At 42.9% G+C, this 25274-nt stretch overlaps 1 protein-coding gene across 1 annotated transcript in view; it reads right to left on the bottom strand.

The window, feature by feature from the left end:
* Positions 1-18830: 18830 nt before the first annotated feature.
* SBDS (SBDS ribosome maturation factor) overlaps positions 18831-25274 on the bottom strand; it is a 471306-nt gene continuing 464862 nt past the window's right edge. The window contains exon 5 of the mRNA XM_044054206.1: positions 18831-19238. Coding sequence (XP_043910141.1) covers positions 19113-19238 — 126 coding nt within the window. The 3' untranslated portion in view covers positions 18831-19112. The remainder of the gene's footprint in view (positions 19239-25274) is intronic.

Raw genomic sequence — 25274 nt, 5'->3', positions numbered from 1 at the left:
GCTTAGCCCGACGACGAACAGTATGTAGATTAAAGGAGGCACAGAGATCACAATTAGGAACGTCGTGGTCAAGGCCTAAACAAATAATACAATGGGAATGAAAATCTCTATGGGGAATCTGCTTTCCACAGGTAAGACAATTATTAACCTTTTCTGACATTCGTTAAGGCAAGAAGAGAGGATCCCCAATGGGGTATTTAGCTGTAGTGGACTTCAACGTTGTAGTCGAAAACAAAAAAGGTAAACTGACGACCGGCACTTGTGCAAGAAATGCTTCTGCTTCGGGCTCCGTGGCAAGGAAGACTGAGGAAGTGACGTCGGCTGCCTCCTTTTGTATCGGACGTCCTGATGTCCTTTACAACCAATGACAGCCGATGTCATATTTACTTACCTTTGGTACTCTGGTCAATCGAGGGCTACCAGGAGCCGGATAACCCATTGGTTAGGACTGCAACAGTGAAACATGATGAACATCAGTCCTGTTTCTAGATATGATAATGACCAATAAAAGTATGGGAAATGGACCAAATAGCCTCCACACAAATGTCATCAACTGAAGCTCTGGCAGATGATGTAATTGTGGATCTAGTCGAATGAGCCTTTGGAGATTTAGGTAAGGATAAACCTCTTAGAGAATATACAAGGGAAATGCAATCTGTTATCCATTTAGCTAAGATAAGTTTAGATAATGGTTGTCCCAATGTGTTTTTAGCCAAGAAAACAAATAGTTGATCAGTTTTTTGAAAGCCTTTTGTTCTATGGAGGTAAAAACAAAGATGTCTCTGCACATCTAAAAGAAATAAGAAGCATGTATTCTCCCCTACTGTCAAATTTTAGAAAGAAGACTGGTAAATTGATCACCTGATTCATGTTAGACCCAGAAACAGCTTTTGGGAGGAAGGAAGGGTTTTGTATATAATATCACTCTGTCTTTGTGAAAACAACAAATATGGCAGTTTTGAAGAGAGTGCTTGGAGTTCAGAAACTCACCTTCCTGATGTAATGGCAACAAGAAAAAATTGTTTTCCAAGAGAGAAATTTCAGGTCTGACATAGCCAAAGGTTCAAAGGGGGATTGAGTTAAAGTTTATAACAAAACAGAAAGATCCCAAGGTGGAGTAGGGTCTCTTACTTGAGGTCTAAGCAGATGAGTACTCTTCAGGAAAGCCTTACAACTTTTAGAAGAAGCTGGGGGAAGGCATTATGTCCTTTGTGGTAACAGATAGCTGCAAGCTGGAATTTTATGGTGAAGAAACTGGCACTGTCCTGAAAAACTGAAGCCAGAAATTTTAAAATAGCAGGAAGTGGAGCTGTGACAGGATCCAGCTGACTTTGTTCTGCCCAATATGAAAATATCTTCCATTTTTCTCATGTAACTCATTCTGGTAGAAGGTTTTGAGATGAAAATAAAATCTGATTAACTGGACAGGAAAACCTGGACTGTTTAGCCATCACTGGAATTGGAGAAACCATGCAGTTAACCTGAGACCTTGAATGTCTGGATGAATCATCCTCGATGAGTGCAATAGCAGATCTGGACTGGGTTCCAATGTCCCAGGCAGGTAAAGATGATGAGACCAAAGGAAAATGAATCACACCTGCTGAGGCCAGAAGGGAGCAATAAGGATTATTTGGCACTTCAACCGTTGTGCTTTCTGGAGAAATTTGGGTATCAAAGGAAGTGGGGGATAAGCATATTGGAGACCAGGGGCCCAAACACAGACTAGAGCATCTCTTGGTGACTCCCCTGAGGGGGAATCAAGGCAAAGAATCTGCTGCACTTGTTGAAGGGAGAGGCAAAGAGGTTGCAGCAAGGTTGGCCCCAAATGGTGAAAAATCACTTCCATCACTACAGGATTGACAGACCACTCATCTGGCATCAGGGATGGATCTGCTGCGCTAGTGGGCTAAGATGTTGAATTTCCCTGGAATGCGTGTTGCTACAAGAAAGCGGTTGGAGGAGATCGTCCACTACCAAACTCTCACTGCTTCTCAGCAGAAGGAGTAAGATCTACTTCCCCCTTGTCTGCTGATGTACTAAACCACTGATAAATTGTCTGTCTGGATAGCAACTGTACCTAGGAGACAGCTCTGAAAAGCCTGCAACGCTAACAGGACCGCTGTCCTCTCTAAGACATTGATATGCAAATTGGTCTCTTCTGGGGACCACATACTTTGAAACAGCCCATTCCAAGAACCCCCCCCCCCGAATTGGGAGGCATCCATGGTCAGTGTGGCCTTCACGGGAGGGATGATAAATGGGTGCCCCTGACAAAGTTCATTGGACTGGATCCACCAAAGTAGGGAATCCTTGCAGGCTCATGATACCTTTACTGGATGCTTTATCGGATGCCAAAACATTGACCATTGTACTGACAGGGTCTTTTGGAGAAATCTCATGTGAAAGCGAGACATGGGTAATAGGGTGATCACTGCAGCCATTGAACCTAGGTCTTGAAGAACCTGTCTCGCAGGAGGATAGGGATGGTCTAGAATCTGACATCCTATCTTAGGGAATGGATTCCGCTCTGAGGTAAGAATATGAACTGTCTGACTGTGTCCATTTGAGCTCCTATAAACTCCAAGATTTGAACTGGTTGAAGTTGGGACTTAGAAAGGTTTGCTATGATCCCTAGGAATGGACACAACTGAAGTAAGTAAATCCCTGGATTTCTCTAGGAGATGCTTGGTTGGTGCAGAAAGGAACCAGTCATCTAAATAAGTAAACACTGAATCTGTGCAGTCTGAGATGAGCTGCTGCCACTGCCATGCACTTGGAGAACACGCTGGAGGCTGTGGCGAGACTAAAGGGCAGGGCTCTGACTTGATAATGACTGGCTCCCACCCAAAAGCACAGATATCTTTGAGAGCACCTGTTCATTTTGATGTGATAGTATGCATCTCAAAGATCTACAGAGCACATCCAGTCGTCTCTTCTGTAGGAGAGGCAGAATGCACTGAACTGTGACCATCTAGAAGCTGGAGTTCTTCACAAATTAATTTAGATGACTGAGATCTAGAATAGATCAAAGGTGCCCTGATTTCTTTGGCACTAAAAAGAACCTTGAGTAGATTCTGGACCCTGCTTGGTCTGGTGGGACCTTTTGGATGACTCATTTTTCTAGCAGCTTTTGGATTTTTAATTATGTTAACTCATCTGATTGGTGGAACATTGGGAAAATGTTTCTTTTGAGAGGGGTTTTGCGAAAAGGGAATGAAGTATCTTCTGGATATGATCCTTTGCACCCAAGAATCTCTTGTGACGGCTGTCCAGGCATTTGGGTGCAAGGAAATACGGCCCCAGATTGCCTCCAGAGGAAAAGAGTTGGACAACCTTTCAGGAGTGTTGAAAGGGCCTGTCCAAGAAAGAATCTCGAGACCCTTGGTTCTACAGAACCCCCTTGCCACAAGGATGACATCTTCCATTATTCCCCTCCCCTGCCTCTGAGAAAAAAATCCCCATGAACCTGAAAAGATCCTCGAGACTTTCAGAACCACATCATCTTATCACCATGCTGTTTCCTAGAGAAAGGTTTTTGTGGGGTAGAGAAATGGATTCCAAACAGCAGACAAGGTATTTCCTTCTTTTTCACTGCAGGAAAGTGAGTCTTTAACTGTGGGCCCAAACAGGGAAGATCCATCAAAAGGAGCACTGATGAAAGAGGATTTAAAGGGCTTTGCAAAATCACATAATCTCATCCAGGCATGTCTCCTTATAGCTATGCTTGATCCAGCAACCCATAAGGAATCTTCAGCAGCATGAGATATTAACCTCATGGGTGAGTTGGATATAGATTGTAGAGTGTCCAGTTAGGAGAAGTAAGTTTTCTCTTCCTCTGCTGACAAGTATCCTGGGTTAGACTTGGAGAATTCCTTGAACAAGTCCCTCTGTAATCTAGTAAAATGTGCCAGGTAGTTGAACGACAACAAGGCAAAGGTCATCGAAGTGTAAATGCACTTTCCAGATCTGTCCAATGCCCTAGACTCTCTGTTAGTATGGTGAACAGAGGAACTCTTTTTTGCTAGTTCCTTTTTCGGAGGCTACTACCACAACCATAGCATCTACAGGGATTCCCTTACTTCAATATTGCCCATCTTTGGGGGCTCCTAGGATCTTGTCCAGTCAGTGGGGGATAGACTCCATGGAATCCAGTTCCTTCCACCCCTGGCAACAGACAAGGTCTACAAGGTCGTCCACTGGGGGGGGGGGGGATAACCCAAGATGTAGATGGACCTGATCTGAAGGCTTCCAGAAAAAACAATTCCTTTTGGGAAGGGGTCCGGGACGCCCAACCACCTTTCTGGCATAGGATCTCTAAAATGTCTCCGAAGGAGACATCCTCAGGTGAGGACCTTTCCACCTAATCAAAATCAGTATCCTTGGTTAAGGATTCCAGAGGGGAATTTAAATGCCTCTTCTTGCATGTTCTCTTCCAGTGGACCTCTTCAGTGGAGTGTTCTGGAGAGGTATTGGAAGAAACGAGGAGTTCCTGAAAAGGAACTGTCTGGAAGCTCTTATAGGCTGGCTGTCCCTGTGGAGAAGGTTGATGAGACTTAGAGCTCAAATCCGTTGGGAGAACAGGATCTGAGGAAGTAAGAGTAGAACATCCCCTGGTACAGAAGAAATCCCTCTCACTACCTCAAAGGCAGACTGTCCAGGAGATGTAGAAACCAACCTCAATGGAGCCGAAGCTCTTGGCTTAGTTTTCCACCCCTCTGAGGAAGGAGCCGGACCCAAGCTGTCCAGCACCGAGGCTTTGAGGGGAAGAGTCGGCTCTAAAAACTTCAGAGTCAAAGTCAACCCCCTGGATCTGTTGTTAATGCTCTGGCTCTGAGACTCATCCTGCTCAGTGAGGACTGGTGCCGAACAGGTCAGGGACAAAATCAGATCAGACACTTCAACTCATGCAGTTCTCAGATCCGATGGCTCCAAAACTATGGGTTGAATCAGAGGAGGCACTACTGGGTGTGAAGGTGGCTGAAGGCTCATGGATCCGATTGGAGACAGAGCCAGCAACACCCTCATCTGGATTTGTGCTCCAAGAAATTTCCTCATCATCCTGTCCACACCTGCCTTGGAGAGACTATGGGAAGACCTGAGTGAGGAAGTTGAGGAAGGAGGGCAGGACGACTTCCTAGGAGTCTCCTTTAAAACTGGAGACACAAGTCTAGGAGACACAGGTTCTGGAGCGAATCTAGTGTTCTGGATCCAAGGAGATCTAACCACAAAGGTTGTCAGATCCGAAGGTGTCATATCAGACACCGACTTTGGAGAGTGGTTCAGAACTTGAAGCAGGTGTAGGGAGAGTGCTTTCTGTGCTCCCTGAGCTCTGATTATCTTGGCTTTTTCATGGGGGGTTAAGCCCTGGAAGTAAAAGCAGTAGAGGAAGAATAAGCTGGCTAAAGACCCTTTGGGACCAACTTCTTCTGCCTGTCACTGACTGCCCTCAAGTTAAAACCAGCAGAGATCTCAACACACTTGCAAGTGAGAAAGGCCTAAACAATATACACACTCCCTGTGGGCATCAGAATTGACTATCTTATACCCACAGGAAGTGCAATTCTTAAAGCCAGTAAAGCTTGTCAGCCATATCAATGACCAAGCTCTAAGCGAACACACACGCACACACATGAAGTAAGGAAAAATGAAGATAAACTGCCAGTAATGGTAGAAAGAATACCTAAAAGGTATAGAAAGAAGGCCTAGTACCAACACTAGTAGAAAAAGTTACCTAAAGGGTATCCTAAGGATAAAAGGAAAAGGGAGGAAGGCTAATGAGATACGAGTAAAAAAATATAAGGAAAAGATAAAAAAAAAAAAAAAAAAAATTCTATTTTTATTCACAACACCCTAGAGCTCAAGAGAATGCAATCCCAACCAAATTATTAGAGCAGCAATCGTGATCTGACTTAATCTGCCAAGTAAGGGGCATTATGGGTAAAGGCAGGAGCTTGAGAGTCAAAGTCAAGACTCTAAAATAAGAGGCTGAGTTGGATCCGAGGGTCGGATCTGAGACCCACACATTGAGGAATGAATGAAAATGACATCAGATCTAATTTCTCCTTTAACATGCATCCTTGAACATTTGAATAATGTAAGAAGGAATAAGCCCTCTAGTGCTTTAGCTAAACATGAATTCTTTTGGAAATAGATATGTTTTCAAGTTTTTTTGCTTTACAGTTGCTTAGTTTTGATTTGAGAGGAGGTGAAAGTGCAACTAGGACTGAGTGTTTCAAACAAATGGATTTTGGAATTGCAAGCCAATAAAGGCTCAGGTCTGAATGATACTATTTCTTTAAAACTGGTGCTCAAGTCACGTAATTTATTTTGTTATTTTTTTTTAATTTAATGATATTGTACTTGTGTGTGTTAGGTGTAGATGTTTTTTATATGGTCTGAAAAAGCGCCATTTTTGGCATGAAAGTGCTTACCTTTTTTTAAATTTCATTAAAAACTTTAGTTACTTCGTGATACAGTTGGATGGTTTTTCTTTTGTTTTACTTTTGCATTGGTTGTTAGACCATCCTTTGTTCGGTGTGGTTGTGTTTCTATATGTCAGACAGCAGTCCTAAGGACAAATTATACAAGACTGACAAGTGTACTTCTTTTGAGGCTGCTTTTTTCCCCACTGAAGCTGGAAGGCTTAAAAACACAAATCAGTTCAGCATAGCATTAACAGAATAGGGAAAATTATGTTACACAGTGGCTGAAACCTGATGGGTTGAATGGATTTAACTATGCAAGGTACACAAATGGTGGAAGAATTTCCTAAGTTAAGAAAAAAAATATCTTTACCTATGAAGATAACTTCCTTTCACTACTAGACATTACTTGCATATAAAATATAGCATTTATAACTTTCCTCAGAAATAATGGAAATAAATCCAGGCAAGAATACTGGGTTTTGCCTACATATTTTAACTTGCCTTAAACCATGTGGTCTCATAAATAACCTGTGGAACTGCTAAATCACAGTCAAATAATTCACAAATAAAACTCTGCTGTGTGTTATTCTGCATAAAAATACAATTAATATTTATAGTGCTATCTGCTACTAAAGCATTAACAGTCCATTGTATAACTATACTTGGCAATTATCTCCACAAAAAATATGATACTCTAATGTTTAAAACTCAGTAACAGTGAAGACAGCATTTTAAAGAAACACACCAATTCAAAAATGCATGCATTTGAGGACACAAATCATTTAACAGTGCAGCCCAAGACAGATTAGAAATACAGACTATATAAATAACCCCACCTTTAAGACAACAAAAATTGTCACAAGAAATATAAGGTTACTCTGCAAACATAAAATTTGCTTACCTGATGACAATAAGGAATTACAAAGAACTTCCAATAAAAACACAAATGTATTATCAAAGTAAAAAAAGCATGAGCAGAGGCTCTGTATCTTAATACATGGTAAAATCAATACTTGAATGTATTAAAACGCAGAGATACTCAAAGATTTCATAATTTATCAAGTCAAAACAACAGATAAAAGTTTTATGTAATGTAAGCCCTAACGATTGCTACTAACAGTCACATAGACAGCTATGATAATGCTCCACATACTAAAGCATTCTATCAGAAGCTGTCATTAACTCATCTCCTTGAAAGATCACAAGACCCCAGGTTAAAAAAGCAAAACTGTAACAAGGAACTGTTAAAAACTGATAAAAACAAGCTTTTCTTCAATATCGTGAACAAAAAATAGTTGTTACTTGAATGGGCTCTACACTGGTAAAGCTTCAAAATTATGGGTTTTGGATCTTCTGCACAACACACACCCAACCTATGCAGAGGTCCTCAATAAAAACTTACCTAAGCATCAGAGACCTCCAAAACACACTAACAAACATTCCACACACAACACCAAACACATCACAGACAGCAGACAACATACCAGTGTCTCACAAACACAGCCCATAAGGCATAGCAAACTCACACAGCACATAAGGCACAACAATAAACCAAACATACTAGTCATTGGCGACTCAGTTGTGAGACACACTAATGCCCCCCTCAACAGGCTAGACAAGGAGAAAATCACGGTCATTTGTTTGTCAGGTGCCAGAATTTGCCACATAATGCATGCACTTAAGTCTCTTCACAGGAGGTATAATTATGACTCTGTCATTGTTCATGGTGTGAATGCTTTGAGACGTACCTCCCTGGAGTATATGAAGAGAGACATGATTGAGCTGTCATAGGTGCCCCAAGCAGGTATGACCCTAGCCTAAGCAGCATCCTACCTTCAAGCATGATACCACAATACCAACAAAAAAATAACTGATAATTGGTTTAGCTCCTGGTGTCATTCCAAGGGGATCCAGTATCTGCCTGGGATGACAGTTGACAGGCCTCGATGCTTTGCCAGAGATGGGCTTCACTTGTCACCCCTGGGATTCAGGAGTCTGGCCAAGACTCTTTGCCTCCCCCAGTGTGCCTTGTTTAGGCAATGCCCCAAAGAAAAATCTTCCAATATAAAAGATCTGTCAAAAAGCGAATTTGAAGGTCATGCTGCTTAATGCTAGGAGCATTAACCTAAAAATGCACTCACTGGAGGCCCGCTTCACACTGGAAGTTGCCAGCATCTGTGCAGTCATGGAAACACGGTTCAAGGCTGCAGAGAACACCCCTGCCTTACAAGGCTATACCTCATTCCACACATTCTGACCCCAAAATGCGGTCAGGAAGACTAAGGGTGGTGGAGTTTCTATCTTCATTAAAGACAAGCACACCGCCAGACTGGTTTGCCACCATGATGCACTAGAACTACTCCAGGTGCAACTGACAATTGGCAAGTCACCCATCCCAGTTAGCCAGCTACAGATGCCCCTCCATGACTCAGGACACCCACTCCTCCTACCTGAACCTACCTGACTCCATCAGGGTATCCCCCTAACACCCTGATCCTTGGTGACTTCAACTACTCCACCATAGACTAGGTGAACTATTCCTGCTCTAATGTACTCACCCAATGATTCCTTGACTTCAACTCTAACACACTAGACCAGCTTGTCTCATCCCCACAAGGGGAGATAACATTCTAGACTTGGTTTTCACCAACATGGGTGACCACTGCACCACTCCCATAATAAGTTCTTCCCTGGTGAGATCAGACCATCGGTCTGTCTCATTCTAAGTGTCTATCCTGTCCAACCCCCTCCCTAGCCATAACCAGGCTAAAAAACTTCTCAAAAGCTTACTACAACCTTCTAAGGGAGGGCATCTCTAGCTTCACACCACTCCCCCCCCCCCCAACAAGATGCAGACAAATATTATGAACAATACACCAGTGCAGTATACAAGCATCTGTACAACTGCATGGACTCAGCCATACCCAACAGAACTAAAACCTGCTCCTCAGGGAAACACAAATCTATGTGGTGGACATCCTCTATCAACAGGCTTTACAACAAAAGGAAGAAATTGTTGTCCAAGGGTAAAAAGGCACAAATTCCCAGTTGGAAAAACTCCTTCCTTAGCCTCAATAAGCAAATTAGATCACTAGTAAAAACCTCCAAAGCCAGTTAGGAATCAAAACTACCCTCTGAAACAAAGGCTAACCACAAAGCCTTTTTCAGTTACGTTAGGAACCTCCATGGCAAAGCCCAGGTTTGTTCCAAATTATTTCTTAATGGTACCACTCACACTGATCCTGTTGACTTAGCCAACCTGCTAGCAGACAGGTTCAGAGGAAACTTCACCCCCCTGCCCCCCCCAAACGCTCATTCGACATCCCCGATACTTGTCCCACACCTCACATTTCTGTAGATCAGATGTTAAAGGTCCTACCCAAGGCAAAGAACACAGCTTCCATGGGACCTGATAATATCCCAGGCTGTGTTCTACACCATCTCCAGCAAGAAATAGCCTCACCACCGAGCACCCTATTCAACCACAGCCTAAGTACAGGCTTCATTCCAGCAGAGTGGAGAACTGCCATTATCATACCTTTGCACAAAGGTGGTGACACTACTGGCCCTGGAAACTATCGCCCCATTAGCTTGACAAGTCTGATCTGTAAGGCCATGGAGCGTATTATTACAGACCTCATAAACAAGGACATTGGCAGTTTTCAAGCACTTGACCCCACTCAGTTCAGATTTGTCAAAGGCATATGTTGCCTGCTGAACCTGGTTGACTTTTTTGAGACCGTCATCAAGGCAATGGATGAGGGAAAGTCAGTACATATAGCTTACCTTGACTTGGCCAAAGCCTTTGACACAATCCCCCACTTGGGCATCACTGAAATGCTAACACAACTTGGTATAAATCCCTATCTCATCAAGTGGGTGGCCAACTGGCTCACCAATAGGATCCACAAGGTCAAAATAGGTGCCTCCACCTCTGACAACAGACCTGTCACTAGTGGTGTTCTCCAGGGATTTGTCATGGGATCCCTACTTTTGGCATCTACTTCTCAGAGGTCCAGGCAAAGACAAAAAGCCTGTGGTTGACCCAAGTTTGTGGACGGCTGTAAGTTGGGTGCTGTCATCGACTCCCCAAATGATGTTAATATACTCAAGAGGGTCTCAAAGCAACAAATGACTGGTGGCAAAGTCATGGCCTTAAGTTAAATGCAAAAAAATGTATTACCATATCATTCGGCAAAAACATGGCCCCTACTGATTACCACATCAACGGCAACCCCCTAAGCACACAACCTGTGGTGAGAGACCTGGTACACAGGTTGACGACAATCTCACATTCAACCATCATCTAGCAGCAGTAGTCAGTAAAGCCTTTTACTTGGTTCACCTCATAAGTAAAGGGATTGCATCCAGAAAAAAGGAGGTTATTACCTCTCTGTACTCCTCCCTCATTAGGCCAATAATTGAATACAACACCCTGTTTTGTGTGCACTGCTCCAAATACCTGCACCAACTGGAAAGGCAAAGAAATACCTCTCAAAGAAAATCCATGGTCTCCAACACCTTTCCTGTGTGGACAGGCTCAAATCACTATCACTCTATCGTACAGATTGCTCAGAGGTGATCTGTGTCTCGCCTACAAGGCAATCTCATACCATGCTCTACTACAGATGCTCCATATCCATAAGTCTAACTCCTTACGCATTACCCGATCGAAAGGCCTAAATCTAACATGTGACATTAACAAACCCTGCTGGAGAGACAGGTTTGTCTCCCAGAGGCTGCCCTGTCTCTGGAATAGACTCCCCATATACATTATATAAAGTATGTCACTAACCCTCTTCATATCCATCCTTGCAAAAGTTCCTCTGGGATTCCTGTTGGGCCCCATACTATTTGTTTACATATGGCCTGCATAGGGTTTACTATCAATAACTGCAAAAACATTTAATACCTTGGGAGGCCACTACTGAAAACAGCCACACTCTCAAAGTTAAAAAAAAAATCCAAAACATTTTTTTTTTTTTTGCAGAGGCAAGCCCCTCTTGCACCCACCTGATATGGAGCATGCCATCATACCTCAGAATTATAAATGTACCAACACAAATATCAGAAACTTGGAGAAGACAGAGGATGTGATAAATATGCAACACACACCTTATCACTCAGAGTCTGTCACTGCCAGATGCTGGCAAAGTACAGTTGTGTACACTTATCGTAAATGTAGATGTTCGAGTGTAATTACTGTTGCAGTCATTACATTTGGGTAATCTGCTGGCAGGTTGCCCTCAGTAGGATTGAATATCAAAGTCTTGGGTCCTGCGTCGGTTGCTGTCTCCTCTTCCATGACGTCAGGCTGTCAGGGGTATAAAACAGGCAGCCGATGCCATTTTCTTTAGTTTTTCTTGCCCCAGATGTCAGGTGCACCCCAAATGGGGAGCAAAAAAAAAAAAAAAAAATATATATATATATATATATATATATATGTATATATATATATATATATATATATATATATATATATATATATAATATAAATAAATAAAAACTATAAATACATGCAATTGTCACAACATAAACTTTACCTTCATCTAAAAGCAAATACACCACAAAGGCTGTAGAATATAGTGAAGGAAAGAGATGCTCAAGAATAAAGGGGGATGGTGGGTGGGTAACCCGGACTGCAACAGTGAATACACTCGAACATCTACATTTATGGTAAGTGTACACAACTGTACTATGTTCTTCATGTTTCACTGTTGCAGTCATTACATTTGGGTAGAACCCAAAGCTATGGATGGAAAGCTGGAACTAAATAGCATTAGGAGCAGCTATAAGGCCCTGCAGAACTGCAGTGGCAAAGCCTGCCCTGGACTTGGAGAAGAAAGGCAAATGATAATGCTTTGTAAAAGTATGAACAGAACTCCAAGTAGCAGCTTCTAGAATGTCTTTGATTAGTACCCCTCTGAGAAAAGCTGCTGATGTAGATGCAGCCCTGGTGGAATGTGACCTAATGCCCTTGGGCACCGGTTTACCATGATGCAAATAGAAACGAATGCAGTGGCTTATCCACTTTGAAATAGTCTGCTTTGAAATAGCCTTTCCCTCTGATCCTGCAGCAAATGTCACCAGTAGCTGCTTAGACTTTCTTAGAGATTTGATCCTGTTTAAGTAGAATCTTAGTTGTCTGTGCACGTCCAAGGAATGCAGAATCCACTCCCCCTTGTTCTGCGGATTTGGGTAAAAAGTTGGCAGGTGAATTGTTTGGTTAAGAGCCACACTGGATACCACCTCCTATGCATAAAGGAAGGATTGGTCCTGAGGGACACCCTGTCTGGGTAAAATATAATAAAAGGCTCCATAGCCATGAGGGCCTGTAGTTCTGAAACCCTTCTTGCTAAAGTGATTGCCAGAAGTAAAGCTGTTTTCCAATAAAAAAACTTTTTATCTACAGTAGCAGCTGGTTCAAATGGAGGCAGGGTGAGCTTTTCCAACAGAAAATTGAGGTCCCATGCAGGAATTGGTGTTCTTCTAGGAGGCCTTAAATTTTTGGCCTCTCTAAGATACTGTTTTAGCAAAGGATGAGAAAAGATTGGTGGCTCTGTGTTGTAATGAGCAGAGATGGCAGAGGCATGGATTTTTATTGATGAAAAAGATAGGCCCCTTGTCAAGCATCTCAGTCAAGTATTGCAAAATCTGAGGAATATTTGGCTTTGCTGCGTCAGTTTCCTTGTGCTTGGTTCCAAGCACAGAATCTCTTCCATTTATCAGCATAAAATTTTCTAGTACTAGGCCTTCTGGCTTCCAAAATGACATCCATCACAGATTTACTGAGAGGTGGTGTTTGAATAACTACATGATCAGCCATGCTGCCAGGTTCAGAGTTTGGAGTGAATAGTGCAGGATTTGACTGATCTGCTGAGACAGTAGATGAGATATCTGAGTCAAGTACCAAGGAGGAAGTTGAGACATATTCCTTAGGAATGGGTACCAGTGTTGGCGAGGCTAGTCCGGGGCAAGTAGAATCATTTTTGTTTTTTCTTGTCTGACCTGTAGTAGAACCTTAGGAAGAAGAGGCAGAGGAGGAAAGGCGTAGACTGATAGGTTTTTCCAACTGAAGGATAGGGCATCCATTTTCCATGCTTGTCTGTGATAAGTCCTTGTGCAGAATTTGTCCAGTTGATAATTCTGGGGAGAGGCAAATAGATGTCCAGGCTCCCCCATTTCTTTGTTATCATGCTGAAGACTTGTGGATCCAGTTTCCACTCGTGACGGTCCATAAGGTTTCTGCTTAGGTAGTCTGCCAGAGTATTTTGTTTTCCTGGCAGGAATTGAGCTTGAAGATGTACTTTGTAAGTCAAGGCTGTGTTCCACAATGCCATGGCTAGTCTGCAAAGGGGGTAGGAGTGTGTGCCCCCATGCTTGTTTATGTACCACATAACCGTGGTGTTGTCTGTCTTTATCAGTAGTTGTTCTGGATGAAGTAAGTCCTTGAAGGCTGTCAGGGCATTCTGAACAGCTAGCATCTATTTCTGGTTGATATGCAGATGCATTTGTTTTGGACTCCATATACCCTGAATGCATCTCCCCATCAGGTGGGCCCCCCCAAGCATAGTTTGATCAGTCTGTAGTTAGGGTTTGATTTGCAGGGGGTAGCGTGAAAGACCGTCCCATGTTCTGGTGACATGTCTCTGCCCACCAAAGAAACTCCTGTTGTAAGCAGGGAATGAGAGGAATCAGTTTCCAGATTGTGACAATGTTGACTCCATAAACTTTTTAGGTACCACTGTAGTTTCCTCATATGCAGTCTTGCATATGGAATCAGTAGAATGCAGGATGCCATGAACCCCAAAGCCTGCAGAATTTGTCATGCAGATAACTGGGTTTTTGTTGCCATCTGTTTGAAGTAAATAGTCAGTTGCCTTTGTTTGTCTGGCGTATGGTAAGCCATCTGGGCAGTTGTATTCAAGCTTGCACCCAGGAATGTTATCTTTTGAGAGGATACCAGTTGTGATTTCTTTTCGTTTACTGTGTACCCTAGGCATGTTAGAAGCCTTTTCACAAACGCCAGATGTTGAAGAACAATGTCCTTGTTTTCTGCTTGAATGAGACAGTCGTCCAAGCAAGGATAGATTTGTATACTTCTTTGTCTGCAAAATGCAATTACTGGTACCAGGCACTTTGTAAAGACCCTGGGTGCAGTAGATAAGCCAAAGGGCAGTGCAGAGAATTGGTAATGCATAAAACCAGACTTGAAGCGGAGGTATCTTCTGCACGATTCCTTTATTGGGATATGCAGGTACGCCTCAAGTCTAGAGTCACTAGCCAAGCGTTCTTGCCCAGCATGGGCAAAAGCTGCTGCAAAGTTAGCATTTTGAATTTTGGTATGTCCAAGAATGTGTTCAAAATTGATAAATCCAGTATTGGGTGCCAGGCATTGTCTTTTCTGGGTACCAAGAACAGTCGAGTAAAACCCTTGTCCTTTTTCCTGTTCTGGCTGAATAGCCCCCATATCTATGAGGGACGTAACTTGTTTCTGTGCCTCTGCCCATTGATTTTGTGGCAGATCTGGCCAACCATTTGGAATTGGCAGAGTATGGAAATGAAATCTGTATCCCTGGGATACTATGTTTAATACTCACTTGTCCTGGGTTATTAACTGCCAATTTTGAGCATGAAGTGCTAGTTTTTCCCCTAAGGGGGCTGGCAAAAGATAAGTGTTTGGTGATGGCAAAGGGAAGTCATTGAGACTGTCCAGATTTGGAGGTAGAGGCACCCCATTGATTTGACCTGTAAGAATCCTGTGATTGGTATCTAGAGCCCTTTGAGTGCCTGGATTTGCCCAGTGAAGCTCTGTCGGACACAGGAAAGTACCAATTTTTTGTAGGCCAGTGTCTACTGAATCTTGGTGGCTCCACTTGTAAAAAGTCTTTTACAGTTTGCATAGACTTAGCTTTGTCTTCCATTTTCTTTAAAAGCTCTTCTGCCTTATTACCAAAGTATCATGCTGTAAAGGCGCATCCAACAATTTAGCTTTAACATGAACAGGCAAATTTTGCTCCTTTAGCCAGGCATGCCTTCTAATCACAGATCCAGTAACTGCGGCCCTGCAGGAGGCCTCCAAGGAATCAAAACCACATTGCAAAGTATGCTTTCCAGCTTGTTCTGCTGCATGCAATAATTATTTTCCACACATTCAGAAATCAACATAATTTTCTGTTTCAATAATCCCATAACATGCTGTTGACATTTAAGCATATGAAACTGGCAGTTTAAGGCCCTATTTGCCAAGGTTGCAGATGTATAAACCTTCTTTCCTCATCTATCCGCCGCCCCTGGAATCTCTATCAGAGGGGGTAGGATTCTTAGCTGTTGAGGCCTTTACACCTTTAGGACCCTGTGAGATAGTTTCAGGGTCAGCAGCAGGGCTTTTGAATAAAAAATTTGTGGGAGTCAGGAACCCTGTAATATCTGTCTGGCTTGCTAGGAGCCGGAGGTAAGGAATCTGGAGTCATGCTTGATTCCGAAAACACATCAACAATGTCTAATACAGGAGGCATGGCTAAAGGCCTATGCTGAGGGAGAAGAAGGAAATCCCTAAGCCTCTTTTTTGATTCTGAGAAATCTTGACTCTCCCAATGAAAATGTTCCCTTAAAGTATGCAAGGTTTCTCCAAAGGAATAATCTTCAGGAGGAGATGCAGATGGATTCCTCTGCATCTGAATCCTCATAGGGTGGTATAGAAAATTCCTGATCAGAAAAGGAATCAGAAGAAATAGAAACCTGATCTGAAGATTCATAATCAGTGTCTTGCCTAGGCCTCTTATCGGGGGGGGGGGGTAATTAGGTCTTCAGCCATTTTGATAATCTGCTTTTTGAGCATAGAGGCCTGAGCACGTGGCTCATGTGTCGGTTTTTAGCCTTAGAAGTTGCTTTTGTCTTTGTTTTTGAAGCTGGCGTCGGTTTTATATAGAAATGCTGAGGCCTAATAACACCCTCAAATGCCGGTGTCTGCTCAGCGGCTCCGGACCCATCCGAGGGAGAGACATCCGCGGGTACAATACTTTGAGAATCTTGCGGCGTGCCAGACTCCACATGGGTCTCTGTAGAGGCCTGAGACTCAAACGTAGCAGGTATCAGGGGCTGCGAAAGCGCCTCAATGAGTACCGGCGAACAGGCGACTGGCTTAGGGGAAACTTGTTCGTCAGTTTTGGACCTCGACGGTCTGTCTCTGTCCTTTTCTTTGCGTTTTTTGTGAACTCCGGTAGTCGGACTGCTATCCGACGACATTTCAGGGTAGTTAAATCTGTTTCCAAAATATTTTGAAGCAAAGATATACAGACGCTTAATAGTGTGTTGGTTAAATCTAGCACAAAACCGAGAGCAAGGCACGTTATGATCTGGGCCTAGGCAAGGAATACAGTACAAATGAAAATCCTTATGAGGTATTTGCTTCCCACAACTAATGCAATTATTAACGTTTACTGACGTCTTTAATTGAAGACTTTGGTTCTGAAACTCGAATTCGAAAATTTCAGGAGTCGGCCGACCAGCACTTGCTAACTGCTTCTGCTTCGGGCACCGCGCGGCAAGAAAGACTAAAGAAAATGGCGTCGGCTGCCTGTTTTATACTCCTGATGACCTGACGTCATGGAAGAGGAGACAGCAACTGACGCAGGACCCAAGACTTTGATATTCAGGCCGACTGAGGGCAACCTGCCAGCAAATTACCCAAATGTAATGACTGCAACAGTGAAACATGAAGAACATCCAGTGACGACATTCTGAGTGCTGATCGGCTTGATTACTGACAAACATTAGGCATTCCCCTTCCATGTATCAGTTATCACTGCTTGGCTAAAACACCAAAATATGTAGATGGGCAACGGAGACTATAGCAATCACATGGCTACATCTACTTCACATTAACAGTCTGAATACAAGTAAATGTGTAGAGCTGAATGATTAATAAATATAACATTTAAGTTTCTGACTACCCCTTACTGACCATTACTGTGGTTTCAGGGAGTATCGGGCTGTTACATTTATTAAAGGATTATGGAGAAGCGCGATATGGATATAATGATTCCTCCACTCCCAATTCTGAAGGCCTTTCTAGCTGAAAGTGTTAGCTAAAGTAAACACAGTTATTAATACCCCTTGGACAATAATAAAGTAAAATGATGGAGTCCACAGAAGTAATGTTAAGACAAAACTTTTACAGGACTTATGTTTTGCTAATATCAACCAAAAAAGACTTGTTTGCTTAATAAATACTTGCTTAAGATTTAGAGAACAATGTAGAGCAAATACAGCAGTGACAGAACACTGAATTTATACAATTTATGCAACAGATAAGATTATTTGCGTCCTTACTGTATGCTGTGCTCATATGGTTGTTATATATAATTTCCTAACAAAAAAAACGAGATGCTACATTTTCCCAAACAGTACAAAAGGTACACATTAACATTTTATTCTGATATAATAATAAACTACCACGACTTGAGTGAGAACACAAAAGATTTGATTTTTGGCCTAAATGGCTATGACAGTTTCTTATTATGCTACATGGGATTACCTACAAGTCACAGAGAAAACATCTTTCTACTTTACGCTAATAACACAGGTCAGACAAAAGATACTATGTCTTAATTAAATTATCAATCTGTGTAACTTCTTATATTAGTAAAAGTTCACTACCTGTTACATTGTATCAGTATAACATGCTTATCTTGCATTACAGAACCTCCTCTGTCAGTGTACACAACATTTGGATACTCTCATGCCAGAGTTTAACCTCATTAACAATGTACTTACATCAGAAGGTCACTAACTGCTTTGACCTTCTGGCTCGTGCTCCATTCACTTGAATGTACAATGTTACTACCCTACAAAGTCTAACATTTATTTTGACTCTGACTACTAAGGACAAGTAAAAGTTCCTCACTGTGCTGTGGTAACTCATCAGTAAGTGGGTAAAAATACCACCATTTACCCCAGTGTGCTGTTGAAATCATTATTTCTTCCTCATATTTTTGGTCTGTTCCTCATAAAATGTTCTGTTTCTCTGACAAATCACTGATGAGTGAAGTCACAAAACAATGGCCTATATTAGAGTTTCAAACTTCATCTTTCAGAAAATGCATGCTAACACAAATTCTGTTACTCTAGCAACTTTCTAAGTTTATAAGAGCAATATTTAAAACCTGACCTATTTTGGGGACTTTGTCCCCTGATTATTTTAAGCTTGGTCCAGATTTCTTGGATTAAGAAGTTGAAAGGTATGGTTGGAACTCTTCAGTAAGTGCGTAAAATGTCATAATTTATCCATACCTTTGAAGTACTGCTCCTTATACATACCTGATTTACAAAAAGTTCCGTTTTTCCATCAAAATTACAGACTCAGGAAATGACTGCGTCATAAGTAACAAGGAAGACAAATTATGTAGTTAAATAAAATACGTGTCAGCAGACAATTTTATTTAACAGTTTTAGGCCAGTGTCTAATCCCTGCTAAACAACAAATTTAGTTTACAAGTAGCCAAACAGTGTTTGTTATTGCAGAATTTGCTGTGAAGTTAAAATAATTTAATGTGGAACTTAGTCAGATATTTCTTTGCTTAAAGATATTTTTGGCAAAGTCCAAAAAAAGAATACACCACCACACAGCATGGTATTGAGTCTTGAAGTTTCTTATTAGTGATCGACACCATCATCTGTAGGCTGTTACAGTTTCTCATCTCCTTCTTCCACATCTTTCAAACTCAGCAACTCCAAGGTTCCCTTGCCCTTAGTCTCTGATCTTATCAGTTCATCAACCTCTCTGAAGCAGCCAGGGTCAATAAGACAGATCTGTAAAAATTTAAATTTAATGGATTATAACACTAACACTATTAAATGGCAAACAGTAAGTTGTGAGGTCTAAGCATGTACAGTAAAACTGCTATAAATATATCCACTTATGCAAACGCACATACAGCTGTAATTATATTTCAGATTTATGTAGATTTCTGAACAATATGCATTTCCAATTTCGTTTCAACATAAAAACCAAACACAAGGTTTTCACCCATGAGCCACCTGAAAAGTACAGTACTGACTTTATAAAAATATATGCCTTTGCTCCTCATACTTAACTAATACAAGAAAAAGGCCATTATTGTCCAATGACATGGTTGGGCGAAAGGTCACAGTGCTCTTTCACCCTACTCACTTGCACTGGATTACTACTCTTTTCCAGTCCGACAGCTGCACCAACCCTGGTCACGGTCACACAACACAGCATTCCTATACATGCACATATATCCTGCCATCCACAAGACAGTGTATGTCCTCATGTGATTCCTGTTGTGCTTTCTCTCTGAAGATGCAGTCATAAATGCTATCAGTAGGTACCCATCTGCACGCTGCATGCAAACTAGCCTACTGGACAAAAACAAGGAAGGTTTTAACAGGCAGCAGGAAGGCATCAATGCAACTCAGACCAGTGTAGGTAGAAGCCCTACTCACTCCACTTTTGAGGTCCTCTTCCTGATGATTCAGGGATACTGGGTGTCATGGCGTGCTCTGTATCATCCTACCAAGTGCAGCACATCCCAATTACATTCTCAGTCACTATGAGGGGTCTTGTAGCTGCAAGTTACCAGACATCCCCAAACCACTGAAATCTACCTATCCCTGCCTGGCCCTTCAGGGACTCAGACATTATTGCATAGTAGAGAAATATACAATAAATGTGCCAGCAGGTTTGCTTATTGTCCTGCCTTTTTTTTTTTTTTTTTTTTTTTAAGTAGGGCAATATTATGCATCTGTTCTTCAGCTTGTAATGTAGTACAGCTATGCAGTAATCATTACTTGTATAATTTGATATTAATAAGTCAATGGCTTGACTTATTTTCATCAGATCAAGTGTGCATGGAGACCATCAAGAATCACGGCCACATCATCCAGTACCGATGGGAGACTAACAATGTCCCCCATTAAGTACAATTTTCCTCATATATCCCAGATGAAAATTTGTAATGACCCATTCAGTCATTCAGACTGGTTTTAAAAGTTGCTAGGAAAGTATTTTGCTCGATATGTAAGGGCAGTCTGTTTTTGAAAGGGGGAACAAATTAGGTTGGGTAACTGGAAGGTAATCTGGTGCTGCTGATGTACTAAAACAGGTTTAGGTCTCTAGAAACAATAGTTGTTTAAAATCTTACCATAACCATAGATGCCCTTGGTTGCAGTATTCCAACACTTGGGTTCTCCTCTCGTTACCTAAATGTCCAGCCAGTACACAAAAGCCTGTAGTCACTGCTAGGTATGCAGGACGTCTGATGTTGGCTAAGGGAATGTGGGCCATAAAAGTGACGTTTGCACATACCAGACCCCAGTCCCAAGAAAACTGTACAAGTCCAGAGCTATCCAAGAAGGAACAGTTTAAGGGAAAAAGAGGGGAGGGAAGGAATACTGCAACATGGAAGAAAGGACATTTATAGTTATGGTAAGATTTTACACAACTATTCTGTGTCCTTCTATTCTCATGTTGCAGTATTCCAACTCTTGGGTGAGTTCCAAAGCTCACTGGGAAGAAGGGGGTGGTGGTTTGGAACTATTTCTATAAATCCATGGAGGAGTGCCCTGGCAAATCCAGTCCTGGATTCGGAAATGTGGTCCAATTTGTAATGCTTGGTAAAGGTGTGGATAGAGCTCCATGTAGCTGTCTGTAAAACTGAGGCAGTGTCCAATCCTTTAAAGAAAGCTCCAGATGAAGCCATAGCCCTAGTAGAGTATGCTTTAACTTTGGACCCCTAAGATTTCCCATGGTATACATAGCAGAAGAAAATAGCTCTGGAAATCCAGGCTGAAATTGTCTGCTTTGTCACTGCTTTCCTCATGGCCCAGGTATGAAAGGAGACAAACAACTGGTCTGATTTTCTGATGGATCTGGTATTGTCTAGGTAAAACCTTAACTGTCAATGCACATCAAGGGAAAGTAAGACTCTCACTGTCACTCTAAGGATGGGCAAAAAAGGTGGGAAGGCGAACAGCTTGGTTTAAGAATAGTTCATTGACCACCATGGGCATGAAGAAAGGGTTGGTCCTAAGGGTTACCCTGCCTTTGTGGAAGATAAGGAAAGGAGAGATGGCCATGAGGGCCTGTAACTCTAACACTCTTCTAGCTGATGTCAAGACTACTAAGAGTACTGTTTTCCAAGTGAGATGTTTAAGAGAAGACTCAGAAGATGGTTCAAAGGGGACCACCCTGAGCTCCTCCAAGACATAATTTAGGTCCCAGGGTGGAGGGATGGATTTCCTGGAGGGGGTCTGAGATGCAGCACTCCCTTTAGGAATAACTTTGCAGGCAATCGAAAAGCCAAAGGAGGATCCAGAGGCAGACAAGCTGAAATTGTGAAATAGCAGCAAGATGGGCTTTAACAGAGGAGTACGCCAACCCTGTCTGCAAGAGTTCACACAGGTATGACAGTACCAAAGGGACATCACCATGGAAAGGGTCCAACTGTCTTTGTAGACACCATATGGAGAATCTACTCCATTTAGACATATAAGATCTCCTAGTATTAGGTTTCCTGGCCTCCTGCAGGACTGTGAGCATGTCCTAATTGTAGAGGTGTCTGTAAGGGATCAGAATTCTATCACCCACAGGGTAAGGTTCAGAGATTGTAGGTGGGGGTGGATTAGGGATCCCTTGTCCTGTGCGAGAAGATCCACTCTGTGAGGTAACTTGTGGTGATTGCGACTGGCTAAATGCAGAAGGGGGGGAAGCAGTGCTGTCTTGGCAAAAGGGAGTCACCAACAAGATCTTTGGTTTGTCCTGCTGGATTTTCAATAGGACTTTCTGGAGAAGTGGGAAAGGGGGGAAATGCATACAGAAACATTCCCCTCCAGGAAATTGACAAGGCGTCCATTGCACTTGCCAGAGGACTGGGCAGCCTGGTGCAAAAGGATGTAAGTTGTCTGTTCATAATGGAGGCAAACAGATTTATCTGAGGTGCACCCCATTTCTGGACCATTTCCAAGAACACATCCCTGTAGAGCATCCATTCGTGGGACTGTGACATGGACCTGCTTAGTGTGTCTGCCTGAGTATTCAGCTCTGAAGGGATATTCACTGCCTGTAGTGCGACTCCCTGTTTTATGGCAAGCTCTCACACTTGGAGAGCTAGTCTGCATAGGAAGTAGGATTTTGTTCCTCCCTGCTTGTTCACATACTACAGAACTGTAGTGTTGTCTGTGAACAATTTTAATGGGCCCTGCTTCAGCGTATGTTGGAAGGCCTTTAGGGCCAACAGAACTGCTCGCATCTCTCTGATATTGATATGTTCCTGTTTGATGGAGTCTGGCCAAGTGCCTTGGACTCTTAGGGAACCCATATCTGCTCCCCAAACTAGATCTGAGGCATCCATGTACATCTCCTGCACTTGCAAGGAAGCCTGTAAGGGGAGTCCCAGGTTGCAATTCACTTGATCCAACCACCACTGAATCTCTTTCTTGAGACAAGGTAGGAAGGGGATTTTGTACTCTAGAGGGTGAGTGTGCTGTGTCCAAACAGACCTTGGGTACCATTGCAGCTTTCTCATGTGGAGCCTTGCCAATAGCAACATAGGAATGGTCAATGCCATATGACCCAGGAGTCTGAGTTACTGTCTGACAGTCAAATCTGTGGCCTGAAGGATAGTGAACAGGTACTGCCTTAAGCTTTCCACCTTTTGGGATGGCAGAAAGGCCCTCATGACATCTGTCCTTATCCTGCACCACATTAATATATGGTCCTGAGAGGGGTTCAGGTTGGACTTGGGGTAATTTATCTTGAAGCTCAGTGCTTGCAGGAGTGATACAGCTGTTTGTAGATGGTGTTGCAGGGATTCTGTGCAATCTGCCTGGATAAGAAGGTTGTCTAGGTAGGGGAAAATTTGAATTCCTTGGGTCCTGAAGAAGGCCACCACTGGTGCCAAGCACTTGGTGAAGACCCTTGGTGCTGTAGAAAGTCCGAAGAGCAAGGCACAGACCTGAAAATGTGAGGAGACCACGCAGAACCACATGTGCTTCCTGTAGCTGGGCCTTATGGGGATGTGTAAGTATGCATCCTTGATGTCCAAGAACCCCTGAGGGAAAATCAAGGGAAAGAGGGTCTGCAGAGTGAGCATTTCAAAGGTGGGCACATGCAAAAAGAGACTGAGCTGGGAAAGTTCTAGGATTGATCTCCTGGAGTCATCTTTTCATGGGACTAGGAAGACTCTCGAGTAGAAACCCTTTCCTTTTTCTGTCACAGAGACGGGCTGAATTGTACCCTGGGCAATAAGGCTGTCTCTAACTGGCTGAAATAATGGAAGCTGTTCTTTGGAGGGCTGTGGAATGCCTCTCAATGAAGAGGTTGTGATCCAAGTCATAAAATAACCCATCTCTATGATGGATAAAACCCACCTGTCTGAGTTGATGTTCTTTCAAGCAGGGAGATAGTGAGACAGCCTTAGGGATAGGGGAATGGAGTCGAGAGGTTGTTTCAGGAATGGCAGGTAGTCACAGACTACCTGCCTGTCTTGAAATTAAGGCTTCTGGGCAGCAGTCTGGAGAGGCCTGGAGGGAGATGTCGGCTTCCTGGCAGTCTTTCTGCCTCCGTAAAGAGGAGGAGGAGCAGAGTGTTTCCTGATTAATTGGGTTTTTGAACGGTAGCTCCTGCGGAATTTGCGGCTAGGAGAAAAACAGGTGTTTGAGGTCTTGTAACTCCTTCCCCTTTTGTTGCAGAGTTTTGAATAACTCAGCCACTTTTTTTCCCAAAAAGGGCAGAGTTATCAAATTGCGCATCCAAAAGTTTTGCCCTAATGTCATCAGGTAGGGCTGTAACCTTAGCCAGGAATATCTTCTCAGATGCAGCAGACCTGGCAAAAGCTTCAGCTGCAGTGTAACTGCACTTAATGGAGTGCCTTGAGACCTGAAAGGACAGAGATACAAGGTTGGATATCTGAGCCTTGGCAGCAGAGTCAGGGATTTCACTTAAAAGTTTAGTGACTTGTTCTAAAAGGGCTAGAGCATACTTGGACATGTAGGTTTGATAATTTATTGCCCTGAATGCCAAAGTGGATGAGGTGTAAACCTTTTTCCCCAAAGCGTTCCATCACCTTGCTGTCTTTGTCTGTGGGAAGAAGTGAGGAGGATGGAAGGCGCTTAGATAGTGCCAGGGTCCGCTGCAGGCACTTAACAAGGAATATGGCTCCCTCAAGGACCTTGTAGAATCTATCAGGCCCTCGTGGTGCAGGAGGCTGGGAGTCCGGATTAACTGATGCTGCATTAAAAGCATCCACAAATGTCGGTAGTACTGGAGGAATAGCTGAAAAGGCAGGGGAGTCCATCTGAAAAAGTTCATAACATCTTTTCTGAACTTCTGTCATTTCAGAGGAGTCCCATTAGAAATGCTCCCTCATGGTCTCCCCAAAGGTGAGAACCTCACCTGGGGAATCTGTTTCTGCAGATTCTTCCTCAGAGGAGGCATAACCAAGAGGAGATGGCATTTGTGAGAGAAAAGACAGGGAATCCTCTGATGAAGACTCAGTGGATTCCCCAGCTTCAGTGCGGGAAGTATCCAAGGCCTGAGATCTAGGGCTCATCACAGGAAGAGCCACAGGGGAGGCTAAGGGTGTAGTGGGTCTCACAGCCATGAAGGTATTAAAAAGGCTTTGAGAAAAAGCCTGCCAATCAGGCTGGCTCTCTACTGTGGGAGAAACATGCTTTCTTTTCTCTTTCTGTTTGAGGGAAGGCCTAGCAGGCATCAGAGCCAAGGCAGCCCTGAATTCAGTAATCTGTGTAGTAGTGGAGTGATTCGTGTAGGCAGCCAGTGGAAGCAGAGGTTCCCCCTCGCCATTGGTGGCTGACATCTGCATT

The sequence above is a fragment of the Protopterus annectens genome, chromosome 13.part0 (genome assembly GCF_019279795.1).
Source record: "Protopterus annectens isolate FY-2018-M chromosome 13.part0, PAN1.0, whole genome shotgun sequence".
In the NCBI taxonomy this organism is placed as follows: Eukaryota; Metazoa; Chordata; order Ceratodontiformes; family Protopteridae; genus Protopterus; species Protopterus annectens.
The sequence above is the reverse complement of the archived record's forward strand: the minus strand, read 5'-3'. Positions and strand labels throughout refer to the sequence as shown.